Raw genomic sequence first — 16,612 nt, forward strand, 5'->3', positions numbered from 1 at the left:
ATCTCGGAAAAGGAAACAAAACGCTATTAGCATTTAATTTGAGTTTAAACAGAGGCTCTGGACAATTAGACTAACTTAGCATTACTAATTAAGCTTCTGGGTCTTTTAATGTCTTGCAATCTCAGAAGCCTATGCTTTTATTATAATCAGAGGTTCAGTAATAGCGACAGACACCCAAATTACACCCATCTCTTCCACAGGCCGTTCGTAGTTGGCGCTATTTTCTGCGCTCTCAGTGTAGCTCAAAGTCCAAGTGGCCCTGTCATGGCAATACATTGTCGTTAAATCAAACATGTAGGGCGCCCAACTCCTCTGCGGGCGCTTCGGGAACGGATTCTATGTAGGGTTCTTCCAGAGACTCAACTGTGTCTGGTTTCTCTTCATCTTTCTCTCCTCCCTCATAGTTATCAGCCTCTTTTTTTTCCTCTAGGCTTTCCGGCTCCTCTATCTCCTCGATGAACTGAACATACTCCTCTGGAATCAAGCCGTTCTCGCCGGTAGCGGGATCTTCGGCCACAAGCCAGCCCTGGCCGTGCCTGTAGCTTACATAGATAATTTGGCCCGCCGTTAGGGCAATCTCGTTGGCGTTTTCCGGCTCAAAGTCGTACAACGCGACCGCGCTGAGGTTGATCTCGTTCTTAACGTCCGCAAGGAGGGCGTAGCTCGTCTTCTTATGCAATGTCGCGAGGGGCGCCGCAAAGGACTGTTTAATCGGCGAGTGGATATCCTCCACCCACGGAGGCCCGTCCTGAAATAGCAACAACTGTTGTTGCGGCTCGCGGTCTATGTCGTCGTAGGCGTCAGTGTAGTCCTCTTCGGGGATGGCGCCGTAATGCAAGGGGTCTGTCTCGGCGTAGGCAAAGTCGCGTATTGACGTGTATGAGGACAAGTATTCCTGGTACTCTACAGCAGGCGCATCGTCTTGTGGTTCTGTGAATGCCATGGTGTGCAATCAGTTTCCAAGATTAAAGGTGTGGGTGATAGCGCTTAGCAATGGATGTGGGTGTGTTAAGAAAGACTGAGGGCTAGAGGCTGAAAAGGGTTTAGGTCAGTTTTATGGTGTATTTTTAGTACTCCTGTCGGCCGATCTCAACACCTGGATTACGTAGAGCACTAATAAATGTGGATCAAACAAAACACGCAGCATCTGCTGTGCACAGTTTTAGGCACTCGGCAACGCGGTAGGCGCACGTTACCGGCGCAGAGGGGTTATCGAGACGACTTGATCGGCCACTGGGCTCGAAAGGAGGTCTTGGGGCTACGGTTGAGATAATTCCCGGAGCCAGGGGAAACTTCTCTCGACCGTATTTCACCAACAGGTCAAGTTTCGCTGTTGGATGCGTGTGAAAGAGCATGTACTGGAATCACCAGGAGGTAGATCCGCCAGATTTGGCATTCATATGACAGCCATTACCTCAAAATGAGTTGAAATGACAACTCGACAATTAGAAACGTTGAAAAAAGGTAAAGTAGTTAACCTTGTGAGGAATTGACTGGAACGTGTATGGATGTTCACCCCTGGTGTCAAAGATTAGCGGTTACCCAAGTTTCATTGTAGCTTACTCTCTACGTACCGTCCGTACACCGTCTACCCCCCCCCCCCCCCCCCCCCCCCCCCCCTTTAGTTTTCCCTGATTAGCATATGCTCTTTCCCATATCATCCGGGCATCTTTTAATATTCCCATTTCTTTTTATATTGCATCCCATTAGGTGGTGTATCGGAGAAATGGTAGGTGTTTATCACATATGCGAGTGTATTCACGGAAAGCCCATTGTTCTCTATACACAATATTCAAGCAAAAAATGCTTTATATCAGACGCATTAGTGATTAAAAGAGACCGTCTCGTGGCCATTTTATTCTTTGCGGCTAAAATATATCTAATGTTATCTCACGGATATAACTATGAAGTTCACTACGAATATCAGATTAGCTCCATTCACGGATGGCGATTGCCCCGCCTATTTCTGCTGACACAAGCCAATTCCAGCACAAGTATGACATACGCTTTACCTCCTCATTCCTTCTCCTCCGCGCTGTCGTCAAAGCCGGTGTAGCATATCCCGTTACGGTCGCAAAAACCCCTCACGATATCCTCCGCTACAGTGACTCCCTGGGTCTGCAAGTACCCGCGTAGTTCGTCTATCTTAATAGGCTCGAACGAGATCACGCGTTCAAAGAATTTTGTGTCGGCAAGCAACATCCCCGATATTTTGTTATATATCTGGGTTCTCACCGCTTCTTGAGTGGTTGTGGGAGCCTCTTCAATCTCTGTGGGTCCCTTTTGGGATGGCCTATCACTCTGAGATATCTGTGAAAGATGCTCATGGTTTAGCAATTTCCGCGTGTGATTCAACACATCGATGATCTTATCGCGAGATTGCATGGGCTTCAACCCCCATTCTTTTAGCTTCTCCTTTAGCGCTTTCGTGGTCATCGAGGAAAAGTCATCAGGCGGAGCGGTATCTATGGTGATGGGCTTTGAAGTACCACTCATCTCTACATCGCCATGGCGCCTTTTCCGGGGCGACAGAAGCATTCCGTCGTAAGACCTCTTGGTAGGCGACAGGAATATCCCGGGGCTGGATGGCACCTGCATTTTAGCAGGTTTCATAGGGGTAAGTACAATTCCACTCTGTTTTCCGTCCACCACCACGGTCCTGACAATCTCAATTATGCTTACATCCTCGCAGTCATCTTCGCTATCGGCAACTTCCTCCACGTAAATCGCCTTCTTCGTACCCACCTTCGTGACAGATGACATGAGTCCGCCGGGAGAGGAGGAATGCATTACATCGATGTTGCCTCTGAATTCAAGAACAGACTTTTCGTAATTCTTGGCTGGATACTTCTGCGATTGGGCTGTAGCAAGCACCGGTCCGAAATTGCTGCTACCGAGAAGGGAGTAGTCGGGGAGGTCCAGTGTGGGAAAGAACTTTGACTTGGCGGTTGCATACACAGAGGGAATGGACGATTGAATGGGGCTTCTGAAGGGGTTGAAAAGTGGCGAACTGGCAACCTCCAGCCGGAAATCTTCCGCATCAGCAAGGTCTGGGTGTGCTGGCGATAGTGTCAAGTCTATCTCAAAGTTTTCTTCGGTCGGTTTGAACAGATGGGTGGGCGAAGCAAACGGAGAAGAGGTGATTACCTCTAGCGCTCCATTCTTAACGAGACTGTTAGAAGGTGATTGGGATGGAGGGCTTATACTGACAGGGAAAAGAGTAACGGGCAAAGGACTTGGCACTGCAGGCAGCTCCGACCCACTTAACACGATTGGTTCATCCGGAATGGCTTTGGGCATGGGTGTTACACGTGACGGATAGGTGGACAGCTGCCTCACCTGGGTGCTCGCCTCAAAGTTGTCCTGACTTATTTCGCACACCTCGGAAGGAGCCTCTAAGGAACCCTTGCATGAAGATCTCTTGACTGTGCCGAGCTCCAACTCGGAATTAATAGCCTCACTTCCAAGAGTCACAGATTTACGGTGGTGTAACGTGTCAGGAAGCATGCTTGGTGATGCGGTAAACTCCGAAACCGACTCGCTGGAAAAGATGTTCGAGCCCAAGAGATCGATACCGGTAAACAGCTTGAGCTGTCGAGGGCGAACCTCCCTGATGGGTGACATCAGCGGCGAACTGCAGAGAATTTCCACGTCAGGGTCTGTGTCAACATCGCTGTGAAACGACTTGAGTGAAATGACCTCGTGGTCGGAAACTTCGACAATGCTGGGTACTGAGTGGAGTTCAGCAATGCTGGAACCCTTAGAGGAAGGTTCGGTGGTACTAGAAATCTTTATGGCACCTTCAGCCACATCAGTAATCTTTGGGGTATCCTCCACAAGGATGGGCTCCTCAGTCATCTGAGTATCCTCGATGAACTGCGATAAAGTACATACCAAATCCTGCTGTGAGCCGATACTCTCGATAAAAGACGTCATCGTGATATCAGCAATTTCCCTCTCGTGCACGTTGTACAACCAGGAAAGGTCTTCCTTGCTAAACTCAGCAGGCGGCATCGCCGCTGATTCCCATAGGGAAAGCTTCTGCTCCTCATGCGAGGAATGATCTCTGAACTGGTTGTTTATCTTGGCTAAAAACCACTTGGTGGTGGGGGATAGGTTCGGTAGCTTTGCTTTCAAACATTTCACAAGTGTGACCCACTCCTCGTTGGTGTAGAGAAAGTTTTCCACCACTTCGTCTTCACTTTCAGACGAGGATTCTATAGCAGTCTGGTTGGCTTCCTCGGCGGCATCGTTTTCAAAGCTCTGTAGTCGTCTGACGATGTCATTCACCTTTTTCCGCTTCCCGGAGAGCAACTCAAGGATAGTCTGCTTGGCCCGTTTGGCTGGTGTTTTTGCGAATCCAGTTGCTTTTCCCGTCACTTTTGGGTTTATTGCTGCCTTTGTAGGGTTTTTTTTGGTCTTCTTTGGCTTTATCGCCGCCTTTGTAGGTTTTGTTTTGGCCATTTTTGGTTTTGCCACCTTGGGCTTAGAGGCGGCCCGCTTTGGTTTAGTGATGGGGGTGTGGGTTGCCACGCTATCTCCACATTCTCTAACAGTTCCCAGCCCTGTGAATGCAAATTTCTTGAAGCCCTGGGCCGTATCCATCTGTTTGTCTTTGCGATCCCACTCGTCTAGTCGCCCGAGCATTTGTGTGGACAACATGGACGCCTGGATGTCATTATTCTCCATTTTAATAACAATTCTTGGATTCTAACTCTTAAACCAAGTTAACAGACAGCCAAAAATTGGACAAATATATCAATATACGAATAGTACTGAAGGGGTATCCTCTTTGCCATTGCTAGCAAAATGACATTCCTGCATGTTGGAGCTATCCTGCACTTGGCCCTACGCGTTGTTTCTTTTGTTCACGTGACGGCTTAAAGACGCGGTAAATTTCGACGCGTTGCTGAAAAGTGCCATTGACTCAAACATCACCTCCTCCCCAAAGACTTTCCAGGCAGCACATTATGGCTCAATCCATTGTATCCATGATGAAAAATGCAGGCGGCCCACCAGCATCCGATTCGGTGGTAATCGACATCACTGCCTCGTCTCCGGTAGAGATCGGTCCCCCCTCGCCGGTTGACGTCACGCCCTCAGATTCTCACACGATGCCAGATCTGAGTCTCCCCCTAACTCCGGAAGAGAAGCAGCAGAAAAAGAACGCTGAACAGACAGAGAAGGATCTCAAGTTGAAGCAAAAGGAAACCGAACGGAAGCGGAAGCTCTCGATACGCGACAGCGAGCGGGAGGCCAAAAGACGCAAGTTGGAGGAGGAAAAGGAAGCACGGCGCCTCAAGTTTGAGGAGGACAAAAAGCTCCGGGAGCAAAAAAAGGAGGAGGAGCGGTTGAAAAGGATTGCCGATCGTGAGCAGAAGGAACGCGAGCGGTTGGAAAGAAAGCGGGCTCTAGAAGAAGAGAAGGAGACAAAAAAACGATTAATAGAAGAGGAAAAGGAGAACAAACGGCGCAAGGTCGAGGAGGAGCGAAAGCGGAAGGAAGAGGCCAAGCTCAGAGCTGAGGAGGACAAACGTAAGGCCGAAGAAACAGCCTCCAGGAAACAGCTGCGGATTGCCAGTTTCTTCACTGTCACGAAACCAAAACAACAGGCGGAAGCGGAATCCGACTACCAAAAAACATTTCTTCCATTTTATCTCAAGGAGAACTGTTACTTACCCGCCTCTGGGCAGCTTCCGGCGCTGAGATTGGCGGACTCCAAACGAGAACTTGATACAGGCGCCCTGTCGCTGTTGGCAGACTTCTTTCGAGGCTCCAAGCAGTGCCATTCTCGTATCCCCGAACGAGCCACACCTCGGGAGATCATTCAGCTCATGAACACATCTCAAAACGTCTCGTCTATGCTAGCCCTGTTGCCTGTGAAGGTTTTGTGTTTCTATGAAAACGTGGGCCCACCATACTTGGGAACGTTTTCAAAGCCGATCCCCGTGGCGTACAAGCGGACGCCATTTTTTACCGAAGGGACAGATTTTGACTACGATTACGACTCAGACATGGAGTGGGAACTTGAAAACGAGGACGGTGAAGGAGAAGACCTAGGGGAGGATGAGGACGATATCAGTGATAACGATCCGGGAACCGACTCGGATATGGATGATTTTGTGGATGAAAACGACGCTGAAGGCAGGCTAGTGAAACGCAAGATCATTGGACCGTTGGTTCCGGTGGTTGAGTGGAATCAAGGCACCCTCGAAGAGCTACAGTATGAGGGTTTGAGCCTCGCCGTGGACTTCCCCATAAATCCATTCAGAGACTACTGGAAGAAGCCTGAGGTCCCAGACGTCTCGCCCAACCGAGAAGTGACGCCTAGAACTCCGACATTATTGACTCCACTGAAGAAGCCGAAGCCGATGATCACCGAGACAAAGGACTTGGTGGCATTGTGCGGGTTTATCGAGGCAAATAACGATTTCACCATCGGCACGCTCTGTGAGCTTGCCAAGAAGCAGTTCGGGAACTATTCAAAGGTGGTTATCAAGAATACCATTGATAGTATAGCGACGAAGGTGAAGAACTCGGAGCGCAAGTGGGAGATTGACGAAGCGTATCTCAAGAAGCTCCACGTGGTGCCGGAGAGTACGTAGGCTTGGTTTATGATATTATGGAGCTATGGCTGGAATTCATGGATATATTAATGAAAAGCTAAGGATGTAGCCGTAGTGATTATCTGAGCTATGGGGCAGTAACGTGATTATGCATCGAGAACCAATATGTTGAGCTGTAGTGGAATTTCATCGCCGGCTTATAAGTTGAAAAATCTTGAGAGTGTTTGTGATGAAGCTGATTCTTACTCATGTGGCGGTGGAAGGGTCGTGTCAATAATATGGTATAGTCCTAGTATCAATTTATTTACGCTTGATATTCTCAGTCTGCCAATAAACGATGATGAAGAACTAAGAGAATTGAAAGAGGTAGGGGTTCCCCCCCCAATGGTACAGTTGCTCCATCTTCCACAGGTAAGTGCTAGCTAACAGATGATGGCAGGACATTGCTTGGCTCTTTCTCAAGCTCGCTATAACCCATACTATTCTCTTACTAAACGGTAGCTTCCACTGTACAAACGTGATATATCTCTGGATTCTTCGATTTCCATCAAAAATCATTGGCCTATTACCTTTCTGGCCTTTATCTCTAGCACGGAATAACTAAGTGAACCCTAACAGTCAATTGTCATAATCACCAGCACTAAGCCGACCTCAGCTCCAAATTTCCCTTTGCTATTTTTCTATTCATTCGGAGTAAACCTATTAAACATGCCATCTCTTAATCTCCGTCACATTATTAATCTTTCCATCTACGATGCTTATCTTCTTCGATCATGTACGCGCTCCGGGTAACGACGCGCCCATTAAACCCAATCGGGTAATTCTTCGAAACGCGTCGATGGAAAATCTAAACTGCAAAACACGTCCCGGGTTGTATTTCAAGACGTTTTGTTTTACACCCATCTTTTTATATTCTTTCATACACCCTCACAATTGCTATGTCTAACCCACCTACACAGCCAGATTCGGCCGAGTTTAACACACAGGCAGGCTCTCTTGCCAGCCAGGACGCCGTGCCGTCGTCGCCACTCTTCTTTCCGTCTTCGTCGAACCCGCCATCGGAAACCGATGCCAGAACGCCACAGGGCAGACCACAGAGCGGTTTCTCGTCGCCTTTACACTATTCCTCCTCCGCGCCGAACTCGGACTTTGGGCGTGCCGTGCCCACAGACCTCACGCGCCAGGACCGCCGCGCGCGCCAGCGTGGGGACATCCACTCGTCGGATATCACGTCATCGCCGATGCGCCGCCGCTTTTTTACCGAAGGCGCTCCTTCTTCCTCAGGACTCCACCCCCTTTCTTCCTCCTCTGTGCTCAACACCGACCTCGGGAGCGAGCAGAACCCGGAGGAGCCGGTCAGGGTTATCTGGGGGACTAATGTGTCGATCCAGGAGTGCAGTAACCTGTTCCGCAACTTCCTCATGTCGTTCAAGCAAAAGTACCGCCGCTTGCATGACGGCCAGCCAGTCGAGGCCTCTGACAATGAGCTCTACTACGTCGCACAGTTTACACAGATGCGCGACCTCGGGCTCACGAACTTAAACCTCGACGCGGTGAACCTCTTGGCGTATCCCCAGGCCAAAAAGTTGTACTTCCAATTGATCAACTACCCCCAGGAGGTGGTACCGATCATGGATCAGACCGTGAAGGATGTCATGGTGTCGCTTGTGATGGACCATCCTGGCGCCCACAACGTTGAAGATATCGAGACCAATCTCTATAAGATCAGACCGTTCAACATTGAAAGCAAATCAGGGATGCGCGAGTTAAATCCGAACGATATTGACAAGTTGGTCAGTGTCAAGGGCTTGGTTTTGCGGTCGACCCCGGTGATTCCAGACATGAAGGGCGCTTTTTTCAAGTGCTCCGCGTGCGACCACACCATGGTGGTCGAAATCGACCGTGGGGTCATCCAGGAGCCGAGTAGATGCCCCAGAAACGTGTGCAAACAGAACAACTCTATGGTGATAGTCCACAACCGATGCTCTTTCGCCGATAAACAAGTACTTAAGTTGCAGGAAACCCCAGATGTCGTTCCTGACGGTCAGACCCCACATTCGGTTAACCTCTGTGTCTACGACGAGTTGGTGGATAGCTGCAGGGCCGGTGACAGGGTGGAGGTGTGTGGAATTTTCAGATCGTTGCCTGTGCGGGTCAACTCAGGGCAACGGTCGCTCAAGAACTTGTTCAAGACCTATCTCGACGTGGTTCATATCAAGAAGGTGGACAAAAAGAGATTGGGAGTGGATACCTCGACGCTCCAGGCAGACTTGGTGCAGCCGGATGTGGAGGAGGTGCGGCCGATCTCCGAGGAGGATGCGGCGCGTGTGCGAGCGACCGCCGCGCGTGGCGACTTGTACGACCTTCTCGCACGCTCCATGGCGCCGTCGATCTACGAGATGGAAGATGTGAAGAAGGGGGTGCTCTTGCAGTTGTTTGGCGGTGCCAACAAGCTGTTCAAAAAGGGTGGGAAGTACCGTGGGGATATTAATATCTTGTTGTGCGGTGATCCGTCGACATCGAAGTCGCAGTTGTTGCAATACGTCCACAAGATTGCGCCCAGAGGAGTCTACACCTCCGGTAAAGGGTCCTCTGCCGTGGGTTTAACGGCCTACGTGACCAGAGACCCGGACACCCGGCAGTTGGTGTTGGAAAGTGGGGCGTTGGTATTGTCCGATGGCGGTGTCTGCTGTATTGACGAATTCGACAAAATGAGCGACTCCACGCGGTCTGTGTTGCACGAAGTGATGGAACAGCAGACGATTTCCATTGCCAAGGCTGGGATTATCACGACGTTGAACGCGCGCACTTCCATCCTCGCGTCCGCAAACCCTATCAACTCGCGCTACGACCCTAACTTGCCGGTGACGTCCAATATCGACCTCCCACCGCCATTGTTATCCAGATTTGACTTGGTCTACCTCATTTTGGATAAAGTGGACGAAAATCTCGACCGCAAGTTGGCTCAGCACTTGACCAGCATGTATCTCGAGGACACCCCGGAGAATGTCTCGCGCACGGAAATCTTGCCAGTTGAGTTCCTTACCATGTACATCCAGTACGCAAAAGAAAACATCCACCCGGTTTTGACCGAGGAGAGCAAAAACGAATTGGTCAAATGCTATGTGGAGATGCGCAAGATGGGAGAGGACGTCAGAACCGCAGACAAGCGCATCACTGCCACCACCCGCCAGTTGGAGTCGATGATTCGGTTGTCCGAAGCCCATGCTAAAATGAGGTTGTCCGAAACGGTAGAGTTGGCAGATGTCAATGAGGCTGTCAGATTGATCAAGACTGCGATCAAAGAGTACGCGACAGATCCACTGACCGGCAGAATCGACATGGACTTGATCCAGACCGGTCACTCTTCCGCTCAGAGAAAGCTCCAGGAGGATTTGGTCAAGGAGTTGCTTAATCTCATCCATCTGGCCGAGTCGATCTCGTATTCTGAGTTGTTGAAGCGGATTAACGAGCAGTCAAATGGGAGTGTAGAGAACACTGATCTTTCCAGCGCTGTGGATATTTTGTTGAGGGAGGAGAGGGTCAGGGTCAACGGTGAGGGCCATTCTAGGGTTATCACCATCATCCGCAGAACCGTGTAAAGAGATTTTAATTAGTGCAGATTAAATATATGGGTATGACTAGAAAAGAAATGGATATATTCTATAATTGCTAAATTTCCGTAGGAAAATATTCACCCCAGACTAAAGGATACAAAGATGTATATGTGTCTACTCTGACCACTACAAGGGACCTTTTTTTTCCCGGGATATATAGAGATTAGAGAGTACTAAAAAGGGTTAGCGGGATAAAGGGGAGGTGGATGAAGCTAAACAAGATAAGGTAGAATAAAGGGTCATATGGTGTCTCAGGACAATTTTCCGCAGATGTCTACGGTATAGTGAATTGTGTGGCAGCCCCATAAGTTCGTGCGCGCGCTCTTTGGCAACTAAACCAGAATTTTAGTCCTCCAATGAACTTTATAAAAGATAAGGAAAATTAATTAAACCAATAATATTCCACCCCTTTCTACTCTATTAAAGATCAAGACGTCAGTTAGTAGCACTCTGTGGCATCACACGGTCGTGCACTGTCCAGATCTTGTGCGTTATGAAGCCCGGCCGCAGTCTGGCCCAATGAAAGTCTTCGATCTCACTCGCTATGCAGCGCGATACTATCGAAAATTAAAGGGCCGAGCGAAGATGGAGGGGCTAAGGCTTCCATTCTTCCGTTATCAACCCAACTGTACAAAATGTCTACTGTTAACGTACGTGTTTGAATGTACCGCTCTCAGCGTTTATTCTGCAGCCTTGGACCCGATTTTGCACCTCGCAGAGGGAGTGAACTCGCATCTCAAGGTGAACGGATCACTCCGCCCAGTATACTAACATCCCCAGGTCTTGAGATACTCCGCTTTGCTTTCCGGTGTTGTTTACGGTTTCGTCCACAACCGTTCCTTGAAGAACGAGGCCGCTGACAAGGCTGAATTGAAGGCCTACAAGACCAAGGCCAAGTTGATCGAACAGGCCAAGAGAGAGTACGCCACCTTGCACAAGAAGTCCGAGCCAAAGGGCGACTTGTCCATTGATTTGGAGGACAACAACGCTGACTTTGCTGCATTCATCTTGAAGGCTGTTGAAAAGTTGGAATAAATTCGTTCTCTGTGACGTATAAACCGCAACGTTCTGTTGCGACTAGAGATGGGTATATAGTCCATGTTTTTCCGGTTGCTGTTGGGCATTTGTTACTAAATGTACATATAAAATGATCAAGTGTAGGGTTGGAGCCAAAAAAATATAGTGTGTGACACCATAGGTTAAAGCAAGCGTAGAGGGTGCGTATCGTCCAAGGCAGATCAAACAAAGCTTCAGGATTGATTCTAGATATAAGCTCAGTATATAATTAAGGGCTAGTGAGTCCAGTGTGTAAAAATTAAACCAATAATGTGAAAATACCGGTATGGCATTGCCTTAGAAATTGTTGGTAAAGGCGTAAAAACCCTAAGTCAGGTAAGCTTCGCGCTATACCGATTCTAATGCATGCACGTTAGCCTGGGGAAACATATATGTTTATGTAGATACATAATAGGGGCCCTAACTAGCTATAAGGTGGCGCAAGGCTTATACCTACTATTTTACAATATCCGTGCGGTATTATAGTACAGTTACAATTTCCTAGTATTGTATTCCTATTGATCGCCGATACCTTGCTCGCCGTTCCGATCGCGAAGGCGCTTAACCTGTAGCCATATGTCACGCACACAAACAATTTAACCCAAGCAACAGAAGAAGTTCTTCCCTCAGACAATCCAAAGTCTCTTACTCCGCAACAAGCTTCTCATGATATTTATTCGACCGTTGGTCAACCTGAGACATGGGCTCCGCTTCAAGTTGCCACCCCTAGCGCATCACTCTAGTAGGTTCCATGCGAATCAGCGCAACTCACTGTCGGGGTCGTCCAGGGATACACCTCCTCACGGGCCGCGTTTCTCTCGCCCGACCGTGTTTGCCTTCCTTACCATCCCCACTGTCTACATCTTCGACCGCTACACCAACGATTCGACGATCGTCCGTTCCCTCCGAACGGTCTGCGTGATCGGCGGTATCGTAGCCGTCTACAAGCTCTACAACAGCCAGCTTCTCCACGGCCTCATTTCCCCGTACCTTCCTGTGACGACGGTCCATGAGGGCACGTCCTCGATGCTCCTCTACTTGCTCCAGACAAACAAAGGGGTCTATATCAAGTTCGGCCAGATGATTGCATTGCAGGCCAACATGTTTCCAGCAGAATTTGTGACCAAGTTCAAGCAATTGTATGAGCACAACGAGCCAGATGCGTGGGGTGAGATCAACGCGACATTGCGTGCGGAACTCGGACCAGACTATTCACGTCACTTTGCGCACATATGTGAATCGCCTATTAGCTCGGGCTCCGTTGCACAGGTGCACCGCGCGACGCTAGTGACAGGCGAGGAGGTGGTGCTCAAGGTCCAGCACCACGCGCTCCGCAACCAGATCGGCACCGACATGGCGTGCTTCACACTTACGATGAAATGGCTTGGCTGGGTGTTTGGCCTCCCGCTTGGGTTCGGGATGGACTTTATTCTGCACCAGATCCAAACCGAGTTGCAGTTCACGAACGAAGTGCAGAATGCAGACACTATGCGTGCGTTGATCGCGCACGAGTTTGGTGCACTCGACACTCGTTACTACGTGCCCAAGACGTACCGCGCACTCAGCACTGAGCGGGTCATCACCAGCGAGCATATCGAGGGCTCCTCGCTCGCCTCTCTCACCCGGTACACCACCCAGTTTAACACCAGGACCGTGGTGCACGACTTGGTGCATATCTACGCACTTCAATTGTTCAAGTGGGGTGTGGTACACTGTGACCCGCATCCAGGAAACTTTCTTATTCGCCAGTGTGAGTCAGGACGCGAACAGTTGGTGATTATCGACCACGGCTTGTACATGACGCTCCCCAAACCGTTCCAGAGGCGATACTGCGAATTGTGGAACGCCTTGACCCGCTTCGACAACCGCACGCTCCGCGAGATCTCCCAGGAATGGGGCATTGGTGCCATAGACGTGTTACCAGCGTTAATTCTGCTTCAGACTTACAAATCTTCCGGTGTCTCATCCACGTTTGACGCCTCAAGAGATCGCACAGACACCATCAAAGACACCTTTCACACGTTTGTCACGGACCAGGATGTGTTTCCGCTCGAACTCATGTTCATCACCAAGACCCAGCGCAGTTTGCAGAACATCAACCAGCACTTTGGTAGCGTGGTCAACCGTTTGAAGACTCTCTCGCTTGTGGCAGCCGCCTCACTTCACGAGATGGAGCGTGAAAGCAATCGTAAACGGTTGGAATTTCATGACTACACCGTTATCAACTACTGCTGTGACTTGGTGGGTTCGTGGGTCAAGATGCAGCATGCTTTGCTTAACGTCTATGTGTCTGATATCATCTTCTTCAAGGCGCTCCGCGTGCGCCAGGAGTTTACCCGGGTCTGGAACCGTGTGGTGTTGTTTATTACCGGGCACGAAGGCGGAGAGCTGAAGGGGTCGGAGGATATCTTGGAAGGGATGCTCCGTTTTGTGGCGAAGGAATATGTGGGTTTGGACATTGTCGATGACGGCCCGGTGTTGTTTGAGGGATAGCGCATTCGCCAGCAGTGAAAGTGCAAAAATGCGAGGTTGCAAGTATCTGCAAATGTATGGAAGTGTTTCCATGATCTCGTATGCATTTCATTTTAGATAGTATTCATCTATGCACTTGTATATAATATATTTAGATGGTGGCCGATATGTAAGTGAATTCGATGACAGCATCAGGGAAACTCTGTCAGCGTTAGTTTCAAACGATTCGAGAGTAGTGTCCCACGGAAGAGCAATCTTACTGGTTCGAGGCACCAAAATCTCATCTCAAAGAAAATCAATCACACTTGACGGTGATTACTCCACCGGTTAGGTATTATTGAATGTTTTTGCAAGTAAAAGTGCTGCGCCAGTGGTTTAGTGGTAAAATCCAACGTTGCCATCGTTGGGCCCCCGGTTCGATTCCGGGCTGGCGCATTTAGTTTTTACTCTTCCTTGAGGTGACATGATAAATAAAGGTCAGGGTGCACTATTTTTTAAACGTCTAATCCGGATCTATCCTTAACCGTCGAGCTAATGGGTCTCTTTTTGAAGTGAGCCATCCTACCCCGGAATAACGTAAACCTCGAGGCGCGATAACTATCCAGATAGCATTCTTGTACCCAAAAGGATTATATATACTATCTATCTTAGTAGGACAGTGTGCCATACTGATGGTCAGCTTCAAATTTTATAGCAGAGCTCAAATAGACACCCACTTTGACAAAGTCCCGCGATCTTGTCTCTGTTTTCTTCTCAGTCTTTATCTAACAATGTGAGGGCTTATGCGGGCCTCTGCCATTTACCTGTTCTATATATTCTAAATACCTGACCTAGGACATAAACGTGCGCAAAAGTGAGGCATTATTAAATCCTCGATACAATTCTAGAGGATACTAACATAAAAATGAAAGTATTATAAGTTCACCCCTATTTAAACCGTCAAATGAAAGCTTTATTCAACCTCCGAGACAATACTGTGGTGGAAATAGACCTTGGAGCCTACAGAGCCCTTTCCTCGTCCAATTATCGAGGCACCCCCCATACGTTTGTGCCTACAAAAATCCTTCTTCTTCTCCCTCCGCTGAAAACCTCGACATTTCCCCATCCAGGCTTGATCTACCCCTAAACCCCAATCTTATTAAGTAGTCGAGATGGCAATATACTTATGCGGTCTCACTGTGTACGGTGCAGTATGGCGTCAATTCCGTATTGAGATAATGCAGTGAGCCGCACCGATAGACAAATTAAAAATTTTACCAAATGCGAAATTTCGCGCCCTGTTTGCGCAGACAAGTTTCGCTTTAAAAGTAAGTTTTGTAGAACCCATCACATTCTGCAAGTTGTACTATCACTCTCGCAATTCATACCGCAAAGCCGACCGCAATACCAACTGCAATACCGACTGCAAAACAAAACGCCTGCTCTGCCGTCCATAAATAACAGCCCACTTACCTTTACTCCCCGCTTATCATCCACACTTCCCCCATTACGCTTTCTAAATGTGCGGGTTCTAAGGACCTCACTCTACGCTCCTTTAACTATTTGCTATCATGGGAAAGAGTCCTAGAAAAGCGCTCAACCCAGAGCCTCTGAAGCGGCCCGCCAAGCGGCCGGCCAAGTATCCCAAGGCGCGAAAGTCTACGTACTCCAAGAAGCCCCAGACTGGAGGCAAGCAGGCCACGGTGCCCACGCGGCGGTTCAGCCTCGTGGACTCAGACTCAGATTCGCCGTTGTCGAATGTTTCAGACATCGAGGAGCCCCAGGCGTATGAACACAACCCGGTGTTCAGTGACTCGGAGGAGGACGCTGAGTACTGGCGCAGTGCCACGGCCGAGGTGAACGCAATCATGGGCAGCAGTTCAAGCTCGGAAAATGAGAGCGACTACGACGGGATAACGTCCTCATCCGACGACTCTGACGTGGATTTTGTCAAGCTCACCGCGGAACGCAAGGCGCGCGCAATGAAGACTGCTCAAATGTTCCAGACGCACGGCGTGAAGCGGCCCCCGAAGAAGGTACTCAAGGGTATTGCCAAAAAAGGGCCCCTAAAGGCCAAGGCCGAGCTCCCGGACCTCGACTTTGAGTTTGAGTTCGATCAAGATGACCATTTGGTGTTTGCTGAGGAGAAACCAGCCAAGGAGGAGGAGGATTTGGGCGAGGAGGTTTCTCACTCAAGTACCCCAAAGGTCCCAAACACCCCAAAAAAGACATCCCATCTCCCCAAGGAAGCCCAAGGGGACTTTCTCGGGAAAATCCGGCGCGACCCCAACGGTCGAATCATCGTCCCGCGCGACGTGCTCAGCGAGCTCGAGGATGACGAGGACGATTACGATCTCGACGACAAAGCGCTCCTTGCGACTCTCGAAGCAGACGACAACGATAAAGAGCTCCTCGAGTCAAGCTCCGAGGAATCTGACTCGGAGCTTGATGAAGACGAGCTTGACGACGAGGAGACACGGCGGTTGATGTATGTTATGGATGATGCAGACGTAGATGACGATGCGCTTCTCCGGGAGGAGCATGACAATATTCTCGCGGACTTCCAAGACGGACGGTTCGGAGACGACTTTGGGTTCCTCTCACAGCCTGTGCACTTCGACGACGAGTTCAACAAGCAGGCAATTGCGGCGTCGATTAACGAGATCAACCACAACTCCGCTGGCTCAGCCAAGCAGTTTGTGTACAGCGATGACGACCTGAACTTTGAGGACTACGATTTCGACTCGGACGGAAACGACTCACAGGAGTTGTTCGACGCGGACGACGCCTTCTTCCGCAGCGAAAAACCCGCACCGGCGCCGCCTGCGAGCCATAAACACAAGAAACACGACAGCGATGATGATGACTCATACCTCTGGAACTACTTCTTTAGCTCAGCCGAGTCAGACTCGGACAGGGATA

The 16,612-nt window shown here is 49.5% G+C and overlaps 6 protein-coding genes and 1 non-coding gene across 7 annotated transcripts; 5 read left to right on the forward strand and 2 right to left on the reverse strand.

Annotated features, from left to right (window-relative positions):
• Positions 1–451: 451 nt before the first annotated feature.
• On the reverse strand, positions 452–619 carry NBP2 (Nbp2p; the record flags this gene model as incomplete). The annotated part of the gene is made up of 1 exon (XM_019130454.1): positions 452–619. A coding segment is annotated over one exon (168 nt), but the record flags the coding sequence as incomplete, so codon positions are not given.
• Positions 620–2,016: 1,397 nt separating this feature from the next.
• BABINDRAFT_35812 (uncharacterized protein) lies at positions 2,017–2,496 on the reverse strand (the record flags this gene model as incomplete). The annotated part of the gene is made up of 2 exons (XM_019131731.1): positions 2,017–2,240; positions 2,301–2,496. The coding sequence occupies 2 exons, from the start codon at positions 2,494–2,496 to the stop codon at positions 2,017–2,019; spliced, it is 420 nt and encodes a 139-aa protein (XP_018985447.1).
• Positions 2,497–4,937: 2,441 nt separating this feature from the next.
• On the forward strand, positions 4,938–6,844 carry BABINDRAFT_175558 (uncharacterized protein). Its single transcript, XM_019130990.1, has one exon. It carries the CDS (start codon positions 4,971–4,973, stop codon positions 6,603–6,605), a length of 1,635 nt encoding a protein of 544 aa, XP_018985448.1. The 5' UTR covers positions 4,938–4,970; the 3' UTR covers positions 6,606–6,844.
• A 495-nt stretch (positions 6,845–7,339) lies between these two features.
• Positions 7,340–10,168, forward strand: CDC54 (MCM DNA helicase complex subunit; the record flags this gene model as incomplete). The annotated part of the gene is made up of 2 exons (XM_019130793.1): positions 7,340–7,354; positions 7,574–10,168. The coding sequence occupies 2 exons, from the start codon at positions 7,340–7,342 to the stop codon at positions 10,166–10,168; spliced, it is 2,610 nt and encodes an 869-aa protein (XP_018985449.1).
• A 795-nt stretch (positions 10,169–10,963) lies between these two features.
• Positions 10,964–11,218, forward strand: BABINDRAFT_35455 (F1F0 ATP synthase subunit e; the record flags this gene model as incomplete). Its single annotated transcript, XM_019131716.1, has 1 exon — positions 10,964–11,218. A coding segment is annotated over one exon (255 nt), but the record flags the coding sequence as incomplete, so codon positions are not given.
• A 451-nt stretch (positions 11,219–11,669) lies between these two features.
• Positions 11,670–13,874, forward strand: BABINDRAFT_161110 (uncharacterized protein). Its single transcript, XM_019128655.1, has one exon. The coding sequence runs from the start codon at positions 11,906–11,908 to the stop codon at positions 13,730–13,732; it is 1,827 nt and encodes a 608-aa protein (XP_018985451.1). The 5' UTR covers positions 11,670–11,905; the 3' UTR covers positions 13,733–13,874.
• A 201-nt stretch (positions 13,875–14,075) lies between these two features.
• BABINDRAFT_t168 lies at positions 14,076–14,146 on the forward strand. The gene has a single exon. It is a non-coding gene; the product is annotated as a tRNA-Gly (tRNA).
• The last annotated feature ends 2,466 nt before the right edge of the window (positions 14,147–16,612 follow it).

This window comes from Babjeviella inositovora (assembly GCF_001661335.1).
Source record: "Babjeviella inositovora NRRL Y-12698 unplaced genomic scaffold BABINscaffold_5, whole genome shotgun sequence".
Lineage (NCBI taxonomy): Eukaryota > Fungi > Ascomycota > Pichiomycetes > Serinales > Babjeviella > Babjeviella inositovora.

Bases quoted from the DNA above. Each gene is read 5' to 3' on its own strand.
- BABINDRAFT_175558 (XM_019130990.1), top strand. From the start codon at position 4,971: ATGGCTCAATCCATTGTATCCATGATGAAAAATGCAGGCGGCCCACCA.
- BABINDRAFT_161110 (XM_019128655.1), top strand. From the start codon at position 11,906: ATGATATTTATTCGACCGTTGGTCAACCTGAGACATGGGCTCCGCTTC.